The 20,420-nt window shown below is 39.0% G+C and overlaps 3 protein-coding genes across 3 annotated transcripts; 1 reads left to right on the top strand and 2 right to left on the bottom strand.

Annotated features, from left to right (window-relative positions):
* Window positions 1-3,590: 3,590 nt before the first annotated feature.
* Window positions 3,591-9,159, bottom strand: ist1 (IST1 factor associated with ESCRT-III). The gene is made up of 10 exons (XM_054611151.1): window positions 9,071-9,159; window positions 8,356-8,456; window positions 8,053-8,233; window positions 7,836-7,923; window positions 7,633-7,716; window positions 7,416-7,526; window positions 7,110-7,322; window positions 6,674-6,775; window positions 6,163-6,208; window positions 3,591-5,557 (listed from the first exon to the last, which is right to left on the bottom strand). Exons 2-10 carry the CDS (start codon window positions 8,441-8,443, stop codon window positions 5,391-5,393), a joined length of 1,080 nt encoding a protein of 359 aa, XP_054467126.1. The 5' UTR covers window positions 8,444-8,456; window positions 9,071-9,159; the 3' UTR covers window positions 3,591-5,390.
* Window positions 9,160-10,512: 1,353 nt separating this feature from the next.
* mphosph10 (M-phase phosphoprotein 10 (U3 small nucleolar ribonucleoprotein)) lies at window positions 10,513-17,217 on the bottom strand. Its single transcript, XM_054611551.1, has 11 exons — window positions 17,043-17,217; window positions 15,361-16,003; window positions 15,083-15,264; window positions 14,831-14,987; window positions 13,563-13,704; window positions 13,347-13,414; window positions 13,118-13,255; window positions 12,922-13,032; window positions 11,914-12,021; window positions 11,591-11,821; window positions 10,513-10,968 (listed from the first exon to the last, which is right to left on the bottom strand). Exons 1-11 carry the CDS (start codon window positions 17,213-17,215, stop codon window positions 10,819-10,821), a joined length of 2,103 nt encoding a protein of 700 aa, XP_054467526.1. The 5' UTR covers window positions 17,216-17,217; the 3' UTR covers window positions 10,513-10,818.
* A 4-nt stretch (window positions 17,218-17,221) lies between these two features.
* mcee (methylmalonyl CoA epimerase) lies at window positions 17,222-20,067 on the top strand. Its single transcript, XM_054617366.1, has 3 exons — window positions 17,222-17,294; window positions 18,004-18,344; window positions 19,718-20,067. The coding sequence occupies exons 1-3, from the start codon at window positions 17,222-17,224 to the stop codon at window positions 19,868-19,870; spliced, it is 567 nt and encodes a 188-aa protein (XP_054473341.1). The 3' UTR covers window positions 19,871-20,067.
* Window positions 20,068-20,420: the final 353 nt, after the last annotated feature.

Here is a 20,420-nt window from a genome sequence, read left to right as displayed (position 1 = left end):
GGGTCATGTCTCTGGGCCTCTCCCTCTTCCAGAGCATCTTTATACTGCAGCCTCTCAAGGTGGGGAAAACTCAAACTGTATCAAATGATTCATCTTAAAAAGTAACTTCACTAAGTACATAGTCTAAAAACGGGTTTCTTTCCTGCATTTAAAAGGTTAATGAAACTACATTTAAGATAATTTGCCTTCTTGTGGCTCGTTATTGTTCACAGGTGATAGGCGTTGCTGTGTTTTTCGCAATGTTGCTGAAACCTGTAGCTGTGGAGGAGACTGAAGAAATTGAGCAGGTCATGTTAGGTAAGAAAACATTATGCAGCCCATCTGTTATCAGAACAGGTTGGGGTGTACAGATTCCTATCCGTAAGAAAAGTATTGTGTAGTAAGAGCTGTGCTCACTTTTATCTATGCCTTTCATCATCCTTAAAGCTTGTATAATCAATATTTTTGTATTAATAATGGGTAAAATGAGTGCTGAAGGTAACAAACCAACAGAGGATTATCACACAACTCTGCAGTTCCACCCGGCACTACAGAGTGTTTTTGTGTCTTTTAGTGCATTGCTTTGGCTTTTTCTGCTCAAACCTTTGATGTTTTTTATCACTCTCAAAGGCTTGTTTTTGCATGAAACGGACTCTAAAAACCTACTGTACAAAACCAGCTCAGCACCAAACAGCACAGCTAGCAACTAGTGGGTAGACAACGTGTAGCATTCAGCTGCTAAAGAGCCAGATATTAAACTTGAAGAGTTGGTGGTGACCAAAAAAAGAGCTAAAACAGAGTAAGTAATGGACTTACATTCAAACAAGAAGCTACACGTCTGCTGGATGTAGAAATAAGCAGCTGTTTGCTAACACGTTGGCCATGGAAGCCTAATGTTGTGTTCACAGTTTGTTCATTCTGCCCCCAAGTGGACAATATTTAAGTCAATGCAGGTTAAAATACTTTTAAGGAGTATTATAATAATAATTAAATAACACTGTGACATTATGGGGAATAATAACCTGGTTTCAATACATTTGATTTGCTAAAAAAAACAAAAACTTCCATTAAATAAACATATAGTGTCCGTGACAACTGAAGCTCTACAAACTAGCAAAAAAAAAACGGTAGAATGAACAGCCGGAATAAACCTGATGTTGGATTGCGAGATCTGAATAAAACAAAAAAGCCTCTAAATTCCATTTATTACATAAATTGTTTAGTCTATGATAATTCATAAAGCAGACAGAGGTATCCATTCTATGTTGTTTTGGGTTGACTGCAGAGAGCTCTAATGTAATGATGCATAAGAACCAGTCAAAATATTAACTTTGACAAAGATAAGCTATGGACCCTTTTAGTTCCCTGTTCCTCCCAAGTGACTTCTCTCTCTCCAGTGTATCAGTGCATGCTTCCTTTCGTTTAAGAGCAGTAAAGTACTGTGAGTCTTAATGCACTGTCTTCTCCATTTACCAGAGCAACAAGACAAGTGTAGACGGTACTCTGGCAGGAACACACTGTGAGGAAGCTGCATTTAGTGGGATATGTTGTCTTATCCGATGGGCACAGCTGCGATCCACGGCACCCTCACTGCTTTTGCACTTGTTGGAAGATTTAACTTTCTGAATATTAAATTAATTCTGGTGTTTTGAGTGTGTACAGAATTTCCAATGTTTTCAGTCACGATGATTCAGAGTAAATGGGTAATTAAATAACTGTAGCTGTTGCATGTCATTGTGTTGCTTTTTTCAAGTCATTGACTATCTGTGATGATGTATGTGTATGCAAAAAAATCTCTGGTTACTTTTGTTCACTTTTATGAGGCTGTTATTTTCATTGTCCTAAGAAAGCAACGTCTATATCTGACCCAAATCAAATCACCATCACAGAAACCTACCAGACCCATAAGTTAAAAAAAGAAGATCAACCTGAAATTATATGTTCATAACCAGATCAGACCATATATCACCCATACTGTCTCAGACACATACTGCATCTACATGCAATTATTCTTTTAATAATATCCTATCGTCTCCCAATTTGGTCCCTGACCACGAAGGAAACCATTGAACTGATAGCAAAACTATAGAGCTTCCCCCTTGGAATCACCACTGCACTTTCACATTTTAACGCCCTGCCTTTTCGGAACTGCTTTAGAAATGCGTTATCTTTTGCAATATTGTAATACTTTGAGTTATTGTGAGTAAAAAACTGTCTTCAATTAATCAATGAAGTAAACATAATCAACAAGCAATGAAAGAGAGGCCCTGCTAGAGTTATTGAATACACTATATAAAAATCTGTTCAGTCTGCAAAGAAAATACATATTTATTTAGTTCTTCTTGTTAATTTCACATAAGTTAATGTGGGTTTTAATTGAGCATTTTATTGTTTCATTATTATTCAAAACAATATTTGAAAAGGCTCATAAAGCGGGGACATACTTAAAATTATGAAACCTTACAATATTAATTGTTGGCACGCATTTATTTCTATTATCTTTGAAATATCAATATGGTTAGCATTCAAAGACTCCTAACAGCCACAGCCTACTGCTGTCAACATGACTAGTGATCACAGTGCACGACGTCCGACCATCGACTGCACACCAACATGGACTTTCACTTTTGGTAGAGTGGGAGGGTGCTTTTACGTAATATATGGGAGCTGATTATCAATTGATGACTTTTTTCATTTGACTTTTCATATTTTTCATGTCACTGTGAAACATGCTGATGGTGCATGTCACAACTTTTCATCATACATGCAGTCTTCTGTAGGTTCAGCCTGTCCTCCCGATGAATGATTTATGTAGCAGAACTAAATACATTCAAGTTTGAGCTTATGGTTTGGGAATGCAAGCAGGTCTGAAGACACTTTCATGTCCTGTCTTAGACCTTCTGTGCTTTTATTTAATCACTGTTCTATTTATTGTTTTCATCTATTGATACTGTGTACGTATTGCATGTGTGAACTTGAATAAACAGATCTATATTATCTAACACCTTAATGTATTGAATCTATAGTGACATTTAGCTATAAAAAAATAGTTGAAAAGTCTGTAAATCTGACCGCCAAAGCTGAAACCACATTTTTTGTCTCACTGTCACAATTTTATCAAAAATGTTTGTAGACACACACCTTCAATAAATTAAAGGATTTATATAAAGGGATATTAGTGCCTGAAGGCACTAATCATATATATATGCCACAAGCTCTACAAACATCCTCAAAAAGGATGAAATAGCCTGAATGTTGCCACGATTGACCACCATAGTAGCCCGTACATACTTGAGTCTATCCTCACACATTTAGAGTTAAAAACGTATGTCAATACGATGCAGGACTCCAAGTCGGAACTATAAGAAGCCATGAAGAAAGTAAAAAGATTACCATCTAAAATTTTAAGAAAAAACAAAAAAACTTAAACGATAAAATAAGCCACTATCTATTAATAAAGGTTTGTTGTAGGTTACTGCTACTCGAGCATATTTCTCTTCAGGAATCATTCCTTCCCTTTACACTGAGGACCCTTGCTGGTCACAACTTGGTATTACATCATCGTAAAGCAGAGGAAGCGCAAATAGAGTAAAAAAAAAAGCCTTACTGAATCCAGTTCCAAATAATCTTTTATTAAATTGTTATTGTAGTATACAGTGGAAAAAACTTTTTTTTGCAACAAGACACATTTTTGTGTCTCAATGTTTAGCATGAAAGAACAGTCTAACATAGAAAAGACAGTGAGCAGATCACAGTTCTGTAGTGATAATAATATTTTCTCCAACACATGTAAAACCTATCCATACATTTAATCTATCAATCAGCTTGAAAGCCTTTTAATTTGCTTTCCAGAGATTGCTGAATCATTGTATTCAAGGCCCGTCCATTTGTCATGCACGCAGAGCTGGGTGTGGTTGGGCTGCAGCGACACGTGACGTCTATGCCACAACAAAAAACTTCTCGACTCCCATTTCTCCGCAGGAAACCTCTATTGACAGTACAGGTGTTTCATCAAATCTAAAAATTTCAACTAAACAGGTTTTTAGAGAATTGTTAATGGGCAAAGCAAATAAAGCAAAGTGTAATCTAATCAAATAAGACCCACACAGATAACACATATCCAGTCTTGATGGAAAACAAATGCATAATCCTAGTACAGGTTGGAAAGGCCTCTGATGAGAAATGTTAACTAAGGCAAATGCAGTGGTGCACATACAGTGTAAGACACATGCACACATGATCACAGAGGACCACACAAACCTATCACCTCTGGGGTCAATATTTACATCTAATCAATCAAATTAGGTTGTTGTGTGGCTGCTCTTGTGTGCACACATTTGGCTTGTAAATGAAGTACTTTAATGTTAAGAAGGTCGGGCATCTGGGAAGACTGACATTCAAAAGGGGCAAAAACATTACCATTTCTATGTCAAATACTAAAGGACTCCCTACTACCAAGTTATCTTCTCCTGTACAGTTCAATTATTTGTGTAACTGTCTATCTATATCATTGTAAATGTATTATATTACAGGTTTTCAGACACAGTTTTATCACTTTACATCTGTGCTCACCACCCATGTAACAGGTTTGACATGAGTCACTGTGGGCTTTTCTAGGAGAGCTCATACAGGACACCTTTGTTTCTGGTATGAATAAACGCTGAAGTGTAATGGGTGTTTAAAAAGGTCCTTTCTACTGGAACAAAACTGCATGACACAGCAAGACACTGAAAATATGGCGTCAATCTGTCCTCATACCTTATGTAAAAAGAAAATGCCGGGTACTGGAGCCTCGTCTCGGATATAATCTCTAGCCTCTGTTAGTGTGAACGCCCGCTCCCCATCAAACTGGGCCGGCCAGTCTGGCTTGTTTGACAAGTCTGAGACTGAACTGAGAGACACAGTGGAAAAGTTCAAAGCGCAGCTTGTGGAAAGTAGAATTAAGGCTTGTACTGTAAATATTCATTATACCCCCCCTCCGAAAAACAAAACAAAACAGGGAAAAGCAACAATTAAAATTTGGTTATATAGTACATTACACAGACACATTGGAAAAGTTAAAAGTCAGTGTGACCTTAAAGAGGAGTGAACAGGGGTCAAAACCCACATGGCTGTATGTAAGAATATATGATATGTGCCCAAAAGAAATTAAAACATGTAGTCCTCACTGGTACTGCCAACGAAATGAGATTTCTGCTAACTGCCAAGGTCGTATTTATTTAAATGAGGTAAGAATACATACATGTATGTTTAATATCTATGTCAGAGTACTTCACCGTGGAAGGGAGAGAACTAACCAAGCCTGATTTGGAGCATTGAACCATCATTTCCTGTTCTGAGCTGCGTAAGATTACTGCACATGCCTGTGGGTGTATGTGTGTGTGCATGTGTGTAGACCAGGGATAAAGCCATTAGGTCTTCTTCTTCAGCTCCTCAAAGCGCCGTGTTAAGTCATCAAAGTCGATGTCATCCGAGGTGGTGGTGTTTCTGCCGAAGGAGGTTGTGGGGAGTGTGTCGGGAACAGAGGGCAGTTCTGGGAGAGCGTTGTTGTCAAAAAACTGAGATGAAGGGCCAGGACCTGTGAGTAGTAAATGGTATTCAGTTTGATTCATGCAGCAGTATAATCTGGCAGTTTATACAACAGGAAAAGCACAAGAGTGGCGAGTTTCCCTCAGTCATTGGTGAATAAAAGCCTTTTATGCAATGACAGAAATGTAAACAGCACATAATGGCCGGTCAGAAAGCAACACTACTTAACAGAAAATTTGAATATAGGAATTAACAAATGCGGTTTTTAGTCTGAGGGATTATTTCAATAAAGTGATGTTGAATATAATTCATGGATTAGGATCTATCCTAAATATTGCCTGTGGTGCCAAACCTTAATAGCGTATTGCTGTCTGCCACGGTATTACAAAAATATTAAAAACACATCAGCAACATTGGCACTGTGGTTTATTTTGAATCAATACCAAGTACGTCGTCCTGCTGTAGTTAATACTTACCAAAGCAACAAATCTGCTTATTTTTTATTTCTAACAATAAGAACTAGATATATTCCGTTTAAAAAAATGTACATAACCAAAAGGGAATAAATGGATTTAGGGTTGAATGTCTTTTGGATTTGTTGACAGTTACAAAAATATAATATAATAACTGTTGGTGATTGTTGGCAGAACTCACCTATGGCCTGGGAAGGAACAGAAGGTTTGGCAGTTAGATCATCAATCTGAAACAGAGAAAATGTGTAAGGGGGCATGTCTTCTTCATATGGAAATAAAATAATATCATATGCGTTAGTGGTGAGAAGGAATTAACAGTTATGTTCCATAATGCAGTAAGTAAAAAAAAAAAAAACCAGTAAGAAAACAAAAAGGGAAAACTGCAGGGGAAAGCATCACCTTTAGTGTCGGACAGAAAAACTGACTTTAGGATTTAGCTTGCCTCAGCTCTCTCTAAAATGCACTTTAGAGTAATCTGCCGCTCTCAGAGCAACTGATCAAGTCAAGTTAGTAGTTAGTGAATGAGTGGCACTTCTTGCAGATGAAGCAGAATCTGGGACTAATAGTGTAAAAAAAGTAAAAGACAGGAAAAACTGCAAGCACGCTGAATTAACTGCTCTTCCCTTAATGTTGCCCTGTCCGTCTGTCCTTCTGTGGGAACGAGAAGGATGGGAGGGGTTTCAGCCACTTACAGACTCGTATGTTGGGGGACAAGTGGGCAGCTGAGGGGGCTGCCCTCCTCCCATTGGGTGCTGGAAGTTGTTGTAGACTCCAACAGGAGTGTTATACGGTTCCTGGAGGAAAACAACAGTGAGGTATTAGCCTGAGGGAGGCAGCTGACTACTGATAATGTTAATTCCCAATGAGTTGGAAAAAAGTTTCAGAAGCAAAATAAATAAAAGAAGAAAGGCCACAGTGATTTTTATGGACTACTTTGAGTGACCTGGACATTGCTTATGAAAAAGCATGTTGAGTTTTTCCAGAGGTCAATGCACACCATGATTGGTTAATATGAGGATATAGGCTGTGATTGAAGATTTCATCCATGTCGCCCACTCATACGCCACAAGTTTCCCCATCACCAAATGCACAACTCACAACAAAAACATAAAGAATGGGGTCTCTTACAGGTCCTTTAGGGGCTGGATAGTTGAAAGCTGTTGGCATATGCATGGGCATAGGCATGGGCATGGGCATGCCACCAGGAGGAACAGTGAAACCACCACCACCACCTCCTCCTCCTCCTCCTCCTCCTCCTCCTCCTCCTCCTCCTCCTCCTCCAAACTTCCTGTCATTGTCCACGTCAATCAGGTCTGCCTCCTCTCCAGGACTCACCTCGGGCTGTCCAGAGACAGGGGTGGATGAGCAGGTAAATAAACAAAATGCATGATTTCATCCTTCATAGTGAGTGATTACAGATGCTTTAACGCTCACCCGGACCATGGCGTCAGGTTCATACGGCACATTATAGTTCTTGGCGATCTCTATCAGGTAGCGCTCCACCAAGATCTTGGGAGGGGCCTCCACACCCAGTTTGTGCATCAGCTAGAAAACATCAGAAATTCAGAAATGTGATTAAAAAGCTACTCGGCTAAAAGGTGTGTGCATTCTTGAAAAGACGTGTGGGCAGTCCGTGGAAAGAATTGCCTACCCTGTCGTTGACTGTGCCAATCTGGTTTGTTCTGCACAGCTTGCCGTACTCCTTGCTATATTTTGCACATAGCTGCTCAGATACCTGATAAAAGCATTTAGAGATAAAACTGTCAAGACTGGCACAACAGCAATGAATGGACAGAACGTGTTCAATGTTGTTGGCAATGCCACAGCACCATGTTAAATTTAGACAGTACTTACAGTTCTTAGTTCAGACACCTCTGCCTGGAGACGAGGCGCTGCCCAGATGAGGGTGGACACTGCCTCCTGTAAGCCTGGGTCCAGCTCCCTAATTGGTGAAACAGAAAAGGGGTTAAAAGAAAAGGCCACAATGATAGCAAGAGAGAAAGTTAATAAAGTTAAACACATACATTCCCATAGTCAATTAACACACACTTTACATCAGTATGTTACTCACTTCATAGACTGAATGAGGCCAAAACGAGTCAGCAGCAGGTCACAGTAGAGCTCCAGGATCTCCATGGCTTCCACCAGGTAGTCTTCTCTGATAATGTGCTCCACACGGATCCGAGCCCGCTCATCCTTTCCTGATGACAGGTAATCTGCGATCTCCTTCCTTGCTTTTTGAGCAAGCTCGGCTTCATTTTAAGTTTGTGAATGGGGAAAGGTAAACTGCCGTTACTTGGAGGAACATTCAAATGAAAACAAACCCACTGATTCAGCATCGACTGTAGAAGAATAGGAGTTTTGATTCACTTACTTTTCTTTTTCTCAAGGAGTTTGAGTCGATTAATGACCAACCGGAGGTTGACCCTTAGCCTCTCTGCTTTGAATCCTCCCCCCAGCATGATGACAGACTACCTGTGAACAGGAGAGCACGAGAGGGTCACATCACACACGGAAACCCAAACACACAGAGTTCATCTAACCTCGCCCTCACCTCCGACCCAGTGACTCACTTGATCATGTGAGCATGACCAACCCATCAGAATGACTCCGCAGACTGAACTACTCAAAACAAACACAACACACACGAGAACATTAAGCTAGGCTGCTGACTAAACTAAACTAAACTAAACTAAACTAAACTAAACTAAACCTAAACATACACATACACATACATAGTGTTCAGCGTTTGACTGGTCAAAACAGCTGGTTAGCTTTAGCTTGTTGAGCTATTTAAGACTTAACTATCTTATCTATTTAACTTCTCGTCTATTTACTCAACCACACTATGACACACACGTTTAGTAACACAGCCCTGGGTCCGTGTTGTCAAGCCTGTCTTTGAGCTCTTTGAGCTAGCCTTTGCTTTGCTAGCAGCCTGTCATCGTTTGAGCTAGCTAGCTAGCTAGCTCACGTTACCTAGCTGTCGCTCAATGCTAGCGAATTCAAAACAAACTGATCAAACAAGTAGTTCGGAGAAAGGGGCGATGTAAAAGATGATAACTGTCAGTACAGGTGCCGTAACCTACCTGGAGATATCAGTCAAGCGTACACACAAACTTCTTTTGGTTTCTGTCAGGTTTCTGTCCGTTTCGTCGGCGGGTTTACTTCCGTAATGATCCGTAGTGACGTCATGGGAATAACACCTCGAGGGGGCGTGGTCTTCAGACTTTCTGTCGAGGGGGCGTGGTCTTCAGACTTTCTGTCGAACGGCCCAAACACAGGTGTGACGCAAGTACACTGAAGTACTATTAATTGGTAGAATGTTAAGTAGTACTATTTATAGCTCAGTTTTTTTACTTTCACGGCATCATATTTCAGAGAGAAGTATTCCACTTTGTACTGCCCAAGGTGGCCATTCTACATGCAAAACATACACAAACTAATAAAATTAAGTTTAAATCTCACACAGTCTATGGTTGTAATTATATAGCAGTATATAGACTAGTTAACAGGGGGGGGAATAGCTCAGGGCAGTCACGCAAAACTCAAAAAACACAAAACTGTAGCACTACTTTCCTTGACTCCTCAACTCCACCTCTTCCTTTACACTCCATCATAAGTAAATGGCGTTGAACTTTATGCTGGTTTTGTCTGTCTATTTATGCTATAATTTAAAAAGTATTTCAACCTGATGTCCACATATTGCATGTTGTTTTATGTACTGGTCTTTACTGTAAATATATGCCAATACATAACTGTATATATTCCTTATAAATATAAGTAGTGTCTTCAACTTTATCGTTTATATTATATACACTACTGCTACACATTTTTTTCTGTGTAGCAAGGAGGGTGAATTCTATTTAACCAGGTGATCCTGTTTTGTATTAAACAATAAAAACTTTACTGCTTTACTTTATTAATCTACCTTACATTTCAGAGGGAAATGTTGTGCCTTTTGATCCATTACATTTATTCAACAGGCGCAGTTACTGGATCGAATAATCCAAACCAATAATATAATATCTCTAAGGGGCCAGTCAGAATAATTAGTTATTTACTTTTGATACTTTCACCTCTAATGCTTCTGTACTTATATTTAGGAACCTCTCTGACTGCAGGACTTGTAATAGACTTTTTTCTTTTTACACAGTGGAATTACTTTTACTTTATGTTCCTCTGTTAAGTATCCCAATAATCTTTCATCACAAGTAGTTAGTTGTTGCATCCAACATTAGACATTGAAAGAAACCATTCTTTACCATGTCTGTTTTTCATTCATATACTTAAATTATAGTACAATTGATTGATTTGAGACTAGATACATTTTACTGTGACTATCTTACTTTTAGGCAGGGAAGACAATTAGGAGAGTATTATTGCTTAGGGTTCATACCTTTACTTTTGAGATGCGACAACTTATACCATCTTTCACAATGTAAAGTCATACCTGTACCAGACAACAGCAACTACAAAGGGCGTACACACAGACAATATAAACAAGTAGACCAACATTTTTTGCAAAGGATGTTTGTATTTTGAATTTTATGAGAAAAAAACCCCAACATACAACAAGCAAACAGCCTCCTTCACACAGGCTCTCTAAATTCATCTTTCCACAAAGGAAAGTGCTCCAATATTTTCATGTGATCATTTATTATTAGTTGAAAAAGCTTTACTTATTGCCAAACAAAAACAACTGGGCTCTCCATTTATTTTAATGAAAATGGAAACATTTAACATGGACTTTCAGATTTAATATATTGCAGCTTTCTATGAAAAAAAGAATCTGTACAATAAAACGTTGATCTTCCACAACAAACCATCACAGTTGTTATAACTTGAGTTTGCTGACAGAAACCTCTTTGTGTTTCTTCTTCTTTGAAGACTGGTCCTTTGCACTTTTGATCTGACTTTTAACCTGGTCCTGCAGCTCAGAGAAGAAGGCTTGAGAGGACCGCAGAGCCTTGTCCTTCCCCTCGTCCTGAAACAGAAGAACACCATGTTAACTGAGTCACCTCAGGAACATACACAGCTTTATTTATTATCTAAGAATTTATGTATTGGTTATTTTGGCATGAAGATGCGAGGTTTCTGGATATGCTAAGCAGACATATGAAGCTAACAAATAGGTAAGTATCCAAGTACCACTACTATAATGTAAAAGTACTCTGTTACATGTAAAAGTCCTTAATTCAAAATGTTATTTTAAATAAAAGTGCTAAAATTTAAATGCCTGTTATGCAGCGAATTGGCTTCCGTCAGTGACACATTACAACAACAATAATATTATGCAATGCTTCTACTACCGACTCTTGAATGTTTAAACGTTTCATTAGTGTCGCCAGTCAAGAGGCAGTTTATTTGAATTATTTTCTATACTTCTGGGTAGATGATCTGTAACAATGCATCATATTTTATATTGTTCATAAGTTTCTTGTGTAAAATTGAAGTAATAAAGTAACAAGTGACTATGACTATCAAATGAGTTGGAGTAAAAAGTACAATATTTCCTCTTTAATTTAGAGATATGAGAATGCTGAAATAAAGCACAAGTACCTCAAAGGTGCTGAATGCATACTGACAACATGAGAGAAGTCACTCACCTTGAGTATCGTGGCTTTGCCTCCTTTTGTGAGTTTCTTCAGGTTTTCTGTGACTTCAGCCTTTGACGGCTTTCTGTTCTCGCCCGTTTTACTGGCCTCTTTAAGTTTCTGCCTCTTTTCTTTCTCCTTGATCTTTAGACGCTTCACCGTCTTCTTGTGGCGTCTGTCACGCTTCTTGTCTGTTGACGTCTTCTCAGTATCACCGAGAACATCTCCTGCTTTGTTCTTCTCCTTTGGTTAGAGGACAGTATTATTAAGACACGCTGTGTAACTAAATATACCAAGACAAAAAATTGGTGTTGGAAAATGAATTGATGACATACTTTGATTTCTTCTGGTGCAAGCAGCGTAGCATCACTAGCGCTGACGGGAGCCACCTCCTCCATTGTGACAGACGGCAGGTTTGACACCACTTTGACCTCGGGAACGGGCTGTGGACAAAGAACAACGTGAATGCAGGGTTTCAAAAACTCCAATGGTTTGCTATTTCTTTTTACAAAACATAATTTTCTCAAGGATATGTCAAAATAATCAGTTTACATTTACGATATATTAGGGATGCACTAATATCAGGCTGACTCAGATGGCTGGATCGGCAACAAGGAGGCTGATCTATACAATTCAATTCTTTGTTTAAATACTATAAGTATAAGTGTGTATACGTTTGGACCAATTTATTGTCGCATCAAAAAAAGATTAGACTTGAATTGTAATTATTGTCACTTTATAAGATTTTTTACCAATTTACTGGTGTGCGATTTGTTATTTTAATAATCAATAACAATTCAGTAAGTTTATATCTATGTATTAATGTTACATTTTGTTTTACAAAGTTAAGAAAGCAATCTTTAACTCAAGCCTGATGTTGCCTTAGCCATAACATAATGATCCCAGTCACTTATAAACAGTGAGGCATACAGCTTATTAGTTAAACACTGGTATCTGATTAGTACTGGGTGTCGGCCGATACCCAAAGCCCAGGTATTGGGACTAAAAGTGGGATCGGTGCATCCCTACAATTCATTTTTATTCCATTTTATGCATTAGTACTATTTACAAACCGCGTGTTTTGAGGGGATGGCATGTTCTATATTTACATCTCAAAACTTTTAATGCATTAAGAACCACAGATTAAACTGAAGATGTCACAAACCAGAGTTAGATCTAGGGTAAAAATCATACACATTAGGTTTTTGCTAAATAAGGCTTTCAGGTGAGTGCTGACACTAACTTCTACAACTTTCCGACGCCTTCCGAAGGTCAGTAAATCTCATTATTTTAGGATTTTTTTTGGTGACTTTCATTCAGTGGTGTCAAAGGGCAAAACTTACTGGTTTGGGTGTGAAGTGGAAGTTGGAGAGAGCATCCAACTTTAGGAAGAGTGTGTCCATAAGCTTTTGAATTTCTACATGAGCTGGGTTTTCCACCTCTTCTGTCTTTTGCTGAAATCAGAAAAAAACCAAAGAAGTGATGCAGCACAGATTCTTATTTGTTGAAACAGCAGTGAAAACAAGCTTAAAGTCAAACCTGATTCTGCTTGAGGTATTCTTGCTCATAGATCTCTGCTAGACTCTGCTTGCTCTTCTCATGGTCCAACGTTAGCCTCTTCTTGTACTCAAACACCTCCTCTTTGGGTTTCTCCTTGCGCACCACATCATCAAACGCCTTACAGAAACACAAGTCAAAGGCACTGGGTTATAATCTATTATAACATTTGTTTCAGACAATATAAAAAACGGAAGTTATGGTGACTAACCTGGTCTTTAATTCTCTGTTTGATGATGTCTTCAAGCTGTAGTGTGGTTTCCTCTGTGTTACCAGGGGCTACAAGACCAAAAATAAAATCTCAAGTTATCTGATTTGAAGAATCACACTGAAAGAAATCCCATTTTAATAACATTAATTCAACAACATAACCCGAGCCTGAATTATGTATAAATCCAAAATAACCTACAGAAGAAGAGTCACTCACCCATCCTGCCTGTCTGCTCAAACTCCACATCTTCCTCCAGCATGCTGTTCTCTGGACGAGTCTGTGCGGTAACCTCTCCTGACAACTGCCAAGGCTTGGCTGCTAGAGCTGCTTTCTCCAACTCATCTATCTTCTCTGACATCTGCAGGTTAGAGAAACAAAAAGGATATAATAATTGCCATTACTAAGCATTGACATTGACATCAACTCTGCACTAAAACAACGCAAGGGGTTGCGTTGATGTGGGCTTGTTGTTTCATGTACCGGTGAGACATGAAACACAATATAGGAAGTCCAGTTTGAGTAACAGAGCTGTGAATTTCAAGGATTCTCAAGCCCTTTCAGACATGCACCCCTTTAATCTGATGACAATAGAACATGTTGGTCTCTTGTCTAAGTAAGCGTCCTGGTCACTTTATGTAAAAGAAGGCAATCTTACAAAAGTAACATTTCCGTGTCACTTTCAACATAATCTGAACTGAATGCTGTCAGATTCACGTAAAGGCTGCAGCAGAGAAAGAGAGAAAGAAATGTTACAGTGCACTATAAGACCACTGTGACAATATCCACTGGGAATGTACAGGTGGATGTTTGATTTGTCACCCGCAGACAACGAATTTTAGCCAGGTTCAACTTTTTTTGCTTGATGTCTGTTTTGCTAGAGCCCTATACACCACTGCTGTGTCGCTGGACTGGCCCCTTTTAAATAAATGAGGGCTGCGCTTTTCCCCAGAAACCTATGGTTGGTCTGAACAAAGTCTTGGTCGCGGGTTGACTGGTTTACACTGATCAAACATATAGAGCTTGGTATCAAACTTCAATGCTTTTCAGGTATCAACAGAAATGTGTCTTGTACTGGGAAAAAAAAAGAGTCAAGAGTCGATATTTGTAATCAAACGTCTCATCAAATGCTTAGTAATCTTCCTCTCATTCAATGATGAATATTTCCTGATTGAAGCAATCATTTTACATTTAGTTATTGTTCTTGTGGGACTGCTTCTTGTTAGAGAACCTGGCTTATTTTGTTTAACAGAAAAAGGAGGCTTGAAAAAACACTTTTGTATATTCCTCACTGTGAGGAATATAGTATTGTTTGGCTATTGAAATCTCTTTGGCACAATGGCCAGGCCTAGAAGCAGCTATGTTGCAGTGATACATTTATGGACTACAGTTAGTGTAAAACTCACCCACTAAACTATGACTCTTGCGGCACATGTAAGCCACTCAGACTAGCAAATCAAATTAGCAAAATTAGAAATCCTGATTACCTTATCTTGCCGTTTTTCAAATGATGACTTTGATTCAGATTTTGCTGAGCTTGTAGATTTTCCTCCAAAAATGTCCACAATGTCTTCTCCCTCGCTGTCCTCGTCCTCAGAGAGGTTAAAAGTGACTTTCTTAAGAGATGCTTTGGTCTCTTCATCCCTGGCAAAGGACAGACACAAACATGCTGTAATCAACCATGTGTTCTTCTCTCACACATAATTATTGGCATTACATAATTTTAAAATCACACTTACTCATCATCACCCTCCTCTTCACCATCATAATCATCATCCTCGTCATCCATTTCTTCTCCACCTTGTTCCTGGCTTTCATCCATGCTGTCATCCTCGCCATCTGACTGGTCGTCTGCTTTAGCTGGTCCACCATCCACAGCATCAAAGAAGTCCTTGTACTTGAGATTCCTTGAGCTCTTTACCTGAAACATAAACAGGGATACATATATTTCCTGTATTCTGTTCCTTCAGGACACAAAAGAATATGTGAGAAAAGTGATTAAAAAAAAAAAACATACAGTGATTATCTTTTTCTTTTGGGTAGAAAGTATTTCATCCAAGTCGAGATCGTCGTCTTCATCGGAGGGCAGGTCCTGAAAATAGTCTAGCTCGTTTTCGTTCTCATCCTCCTTTCCCTCTCGCTTGTCCATATCATCCAGAAACGACTCCATCTCTGACAGTTTGAAGAACGTATCATCAACCTCTGAGGGAACCACCTTTGTTTTGGAGAATTTCCTTCCAATCTCCTTCTTCTGTTTCTCTCGTTTCTCCAGAGCGTCCACATCAAAATCTAGATCAGAGTCTTCATCAGTGTACTCCTCTGCCCCATCCTCAGCAGCCATTTTCTTGGAATGTCTTGGTGGCTCATCCTCCTCTTCATCATCAACATTTTCATCTACTTCTGCACTATTCTCTTCATCCTCCTCGACCAGCACTGTTAATGTCTCATCTGACAAAGCCTCATCAGCTGCATTTTTAAAGTGTTTCATTACAGCATTGTTTTGTAGCTCCAGCTCCTGCCAGATCTGCTCTTCATCAAAGTTCTCCACCAACAGCTGAGCCAATGGGCTGCCTTTATAGTCTGCAGGCTCTTCAGCTTTGTGGAGGTCATACAGGATCTTAGTGAGAGAGGTAAAGTCTGATGCCACTCCATCTTGAAGGCTGAAAAGTGGAAACACACAGTCAGTATGGCTAGTCTGGTGTATTATTTAAACCAATGGGGTGATTTTTATTTGTATGAGTCCAAAAGACATGAAGTCAGATGTGTGCACTGTCAATGCTAGGGTTTGTACAAGTACTCAACGGCACAACATAATGTAATACATTCATCTGTGATACTGTTAAGATCTGAATTATATAGTTAGTATGTCTTTTTTTAAATAATAATTTGGTATTTAAAGATTTCTTTAAGAGTCGGTTTCAGCAATAGTTTTTTGCAGAGTTTGGAACCTCACCTGAAATAAATCCACCTCCGCTAACATCATAAAAACGAATGCACTTTATAATATTAACATTATATGAATGTTAAATAAAAGACTGCACTTGCTATTTCTTACAGCAGATAGGTTTAATGAGTGTGTTGACCTTTAGACCACTGAATCTTGTGACATTGGATAAACATCAAATGTAGAGAATAAATTCTGAATATGGCGTTAAGTTTTGTGCCTCTTTAACAACATTGTTATAGCAGCTTGATTGTCTTGCAATACACCAGGTATCACAATCACATCATCCTTATCACGTGCTGCATTTGATTTTACTCTACTGATGGTTTCTTTGGGGGGCTATGTACATAATTAGGCATCAGTGGCAATGTCGTTAACTATCAGAACGAAAGTCTAGATGCAGGCCAGTAGTTTTATTGGGTTGTTGATAAATAATTAATTGGATAATTTGGTTTCAAACTTTTCTAAATGTGGTTTCTACACAGTCACAAGTCATTCGTCCATAGACTTGTAGTAACCATGACATGAAATAGTTACTGCAGAAACAGAGACTTGTAAAAAAATAAATACCCTCCGAAAAAAACACTTTAGTATAAATGAGGATGCAGTCTGTTACTGCTTTAACGTAGCTGATGTCGTTAGCAGTGCATGCAGTTAGCTTTAGCTAACGCTTAGCTCATTCAAACTCTTCTCTTCAAACACGCGTGATCAACATTTAACCGCTTTATTAACAACACGCACACACAAACACTCACCTCAGGAAGTTATCTGGCTGAGCTGTGTTGGCATTGATTGTCTTTACACACTCCTCCAGCACGCTCAACACGTCTCCACTAGCCATTTTTTCTCCCACATGCGTAGCCATGCTGTGTCGCAGGTAAACAGGTCCCCCGAGAAACTCTTCCGCTGCTGCTTTTGGTTCCGACATACAAACATGGCGTCTGCAGTGCTGAAGGTTGCAGGTTGGTGTGGATTAGTATTTAGGCGTCAAACACATACTGATATCGGTATGGTCGCCCTCGAATTATTTATTGTAAAACCTCAAACACGACTGCAGCTGTGTTCAACATCAGTTACTGTCCCCAGGTTAGGTTTAGTCTGCTTGCAGCGTTTGGATATCGTTGCATGGGACTTTTGCTTGAAACAAAATGACTATTTCTTTTAGTTGAATACATGCAATGATTACTTTCGTAGAAACTCTTAAATCCACCAATGTACAGACTTTTTTTCCCACTCAGATTTGAAATGGTAAAACTGAATTCTCTGAGACGCTAAAACGTGACATTGTGACGAATGTCAACGCTGTGAGCTGCACATTTGCATAAACTTAACTCCCTAATGGAGAGTTTGAATTGTGTTATAAACTGCTGTATGTGTATCAGACGCATGCTATGCAGCCAAACTATGTTCATACCCACAGACATTTATTCTGACATCTAGTGGAGATTCCAAAGACTCAAAATGCCAGGCTGAATTTGGAGAAAGGTGTGAAACTATGCACATACATCTAGAATATATGTTATATGATGGAGTGGTGCAGCCATATAAACATGCATTGTTTTCACGCTGTACAAATCACACATCTTAGCTGTCCTTGTTGCAACACGCTGGTACAGAATATATAGTATAAATAGCCTACTGTTAGACAGTGTGGAATAAGACTTTCCAAAGAAATAGCCACAACTAATCTCACTTTATTTTATTCCATCTATTCAGTGACAGGTCTTTCCAGATTTTCTCGTCTCACAGTCCTGAGGACGCATTCAACAACAGCAACCCTCCATCAGGGCCTTCCCGGGTCACTCTGGAAGCTTGGGAGGCTGAACCACATTGCCATCGCTGTCCCTGACATGGAGAAGGCCACGGCTCTGTATCGGGACGTCCTGGGGGCCACAGTGAGTGACAAGGTGCCCTTGCCCGAGCACGGCGTCTACACGGTTTTTGTGGAGCTCGGCAACACTAAACTGGAGCTGCTCCATCCTCTGGGGGAGAAGAGCCCAATTGCTGGCTTCCTACAGAAGAACAAGTCTGGAGGCATGCACCACATTTGTATTGAGGTGAGACAGCATTGATAACTTGTCATAGGGATTACACTCAGTGGACACTTTATCAGGTACACCTGCTAAGTATTATGTAGGACTCTAACCATGCCTAAGTTAAACTTGAATATACAGTTTTCAGTACAACCATTATCTGTCGTGGCAGAATAAGCACAGGTGTAACTAAAAACATATATCCTGTTCCGTTTATGCGTGCAAGTGAACCAGCATGCTCAGTAGGCTTTATCACAGCAGACATTTTGACTTGGAAAAGCACAGGTGTTACATAATTGATGACTCATCAGTGAGCCGTGACAGTGAGTCAGCACGCACGATACCAGAATCCTGAAACCAAAGAAATTAGGTTTATATAATTCTGCCATCATTCATTTTATTTTTTACACCTGTGCTTTTTCTTCTGTGACATTTCTGTTGAGTATCAAAACAATTGAGTGAGTTAAGATGATGGACAGTGTCCAGGATTCTTTGTTTTTTCTTGTTGAGTCATGAGTCTTTGCACCTGTCACTAAGATTTTATGTTGTGCAAGAATTGTTTTGAAACTACTACTTTCACATGTTGAAATATCTTCCGTGAACAATGCCGTGACCTGATTGACGAGTCGAAATGTCTGCCCTGAGAATGGTATTTTGTAACAACATAGCAGCACATGAACAACAACCCTCCTGTCCCACTTTATCACAAAGGTGCTCTTTTGGCTCTGGAGTTTGGAGACACTAAACTCCAACTTTTACATTTTAGTGGAAGAGTTAAAGTGCTTTCATAGCGTGAAGTGTTTGGTGTGGTTTAGGGGAATATATAATGTATTTGCATATTTGGTTTCCTTCTTATTTGGGCTCCTAGTCAAAAGCTAAGCTAAACCACTATAAACAATCAATTATCCAAAAGCCCAATTGATAGATGAACCATAATTAGCCAAATACAGATATATAATTATTGGTGTATATCTTGACCACTGAGTAACAAGCATTACAGAAATGTGTGCAGTAGTCATCCAGTAGTAAAAAACAATATTACAGTTTGTCCACCAGAGAGCATTGACATATCGCACACAGTACAAAAAATGATGTTATGTGTTAAAATACAAATTGCCGTCAAACTTTTTAAACAGTCAATTATCAATATTGGTGCCAGTCTTTAAATCATTATTATGGCAGTAAAGCTACTTTCAACAAAACAAACCAGCATTTGCACATTTTAAACCTTATTTTAACCACCAGGCCCTCTTTGATACACTTTGGAAAACTAATACAGCAAATACAGTACATTGTATACAGTCCATACTTTACTGTGCATTGAATGTTATCAGTATGTTATCAGAATGTTATCAGTGTACCAGACTAACCAAACAAAGTTTTCCTGATGTTTGCAGGTAGACAACATTAACGCTGCAATAGCGGACCTGAAAGCGAAGAACATCAGAACTCTGTCAGCAGAACCCCGGATAGGTGCTCACGGGAAACCAGTGATGTTCCTCCATCCTAAAGACTGTGACGGTGTGCTGGTGGAGCTTGAAGAAGCGTAAACACATCAGTCTGTAGCAGGGAATGTGGGAGCTGTTAATTCACATTTATATAATCCAGAGTCAGTTTGCTAACAAATGTTGATTTTGTAATATTGTTCTTTATAGAACTTTTGATCTCAAGGTGCCTCAAAGTTGTTCTTCCAGTTCTGTTCTTTACTTTCCTTTTTTGTTGGGAATAAATTATAGTGTGGTGTTCAGTGAATGTCTATTTGCATTTGAGTTAGGACTTTGACTTGTCTTCACACAACAGGATGACTACAATAGTCTCGAATAAAAAAAACTTCAAAACTCACGTTGATTCAAATTTACACAAAAACATTTAATTTACACTTCCTAAAAAAGAGTTGGAAATCCCCTGATTACTCAATTTTAGATGGTCCAAACTATCACCATTGATACTTTAACTTTTAAAACTGGTCTTTGATACCATCGGCTGATGATCATAAAAGTCTATGAGATACTCCGGCACAAAAGAGATAAGTGGCTATTTGCTAATGCTTTGAGACATGAACTTCAGATGATCATAATTAGCTTCACGTCCAGCTACTTA

Source organism: Anoplopoma fimbria, chromosome 2 (genome assembly GCF_027596085.1).
Source record: "Anoplopoma fimbria isolate UVic2021 breed Golden Eagle Sablefish chromosome 2, Afim_UVic_2022, whole genome shotgun sequence".
Taxonomy (NCBI): domain Eukaryota; kingdom Metazoa; phylum Chordata; class Actinopteri; order Perciformes; family Anoplopomatidae; genus Anoplopoma; species Anoplopoma fimbria.
Note: the sequence above shows the minus strand (reverse complement) of the source record. Positions and strands in the feature narration are given on the sequence as shown.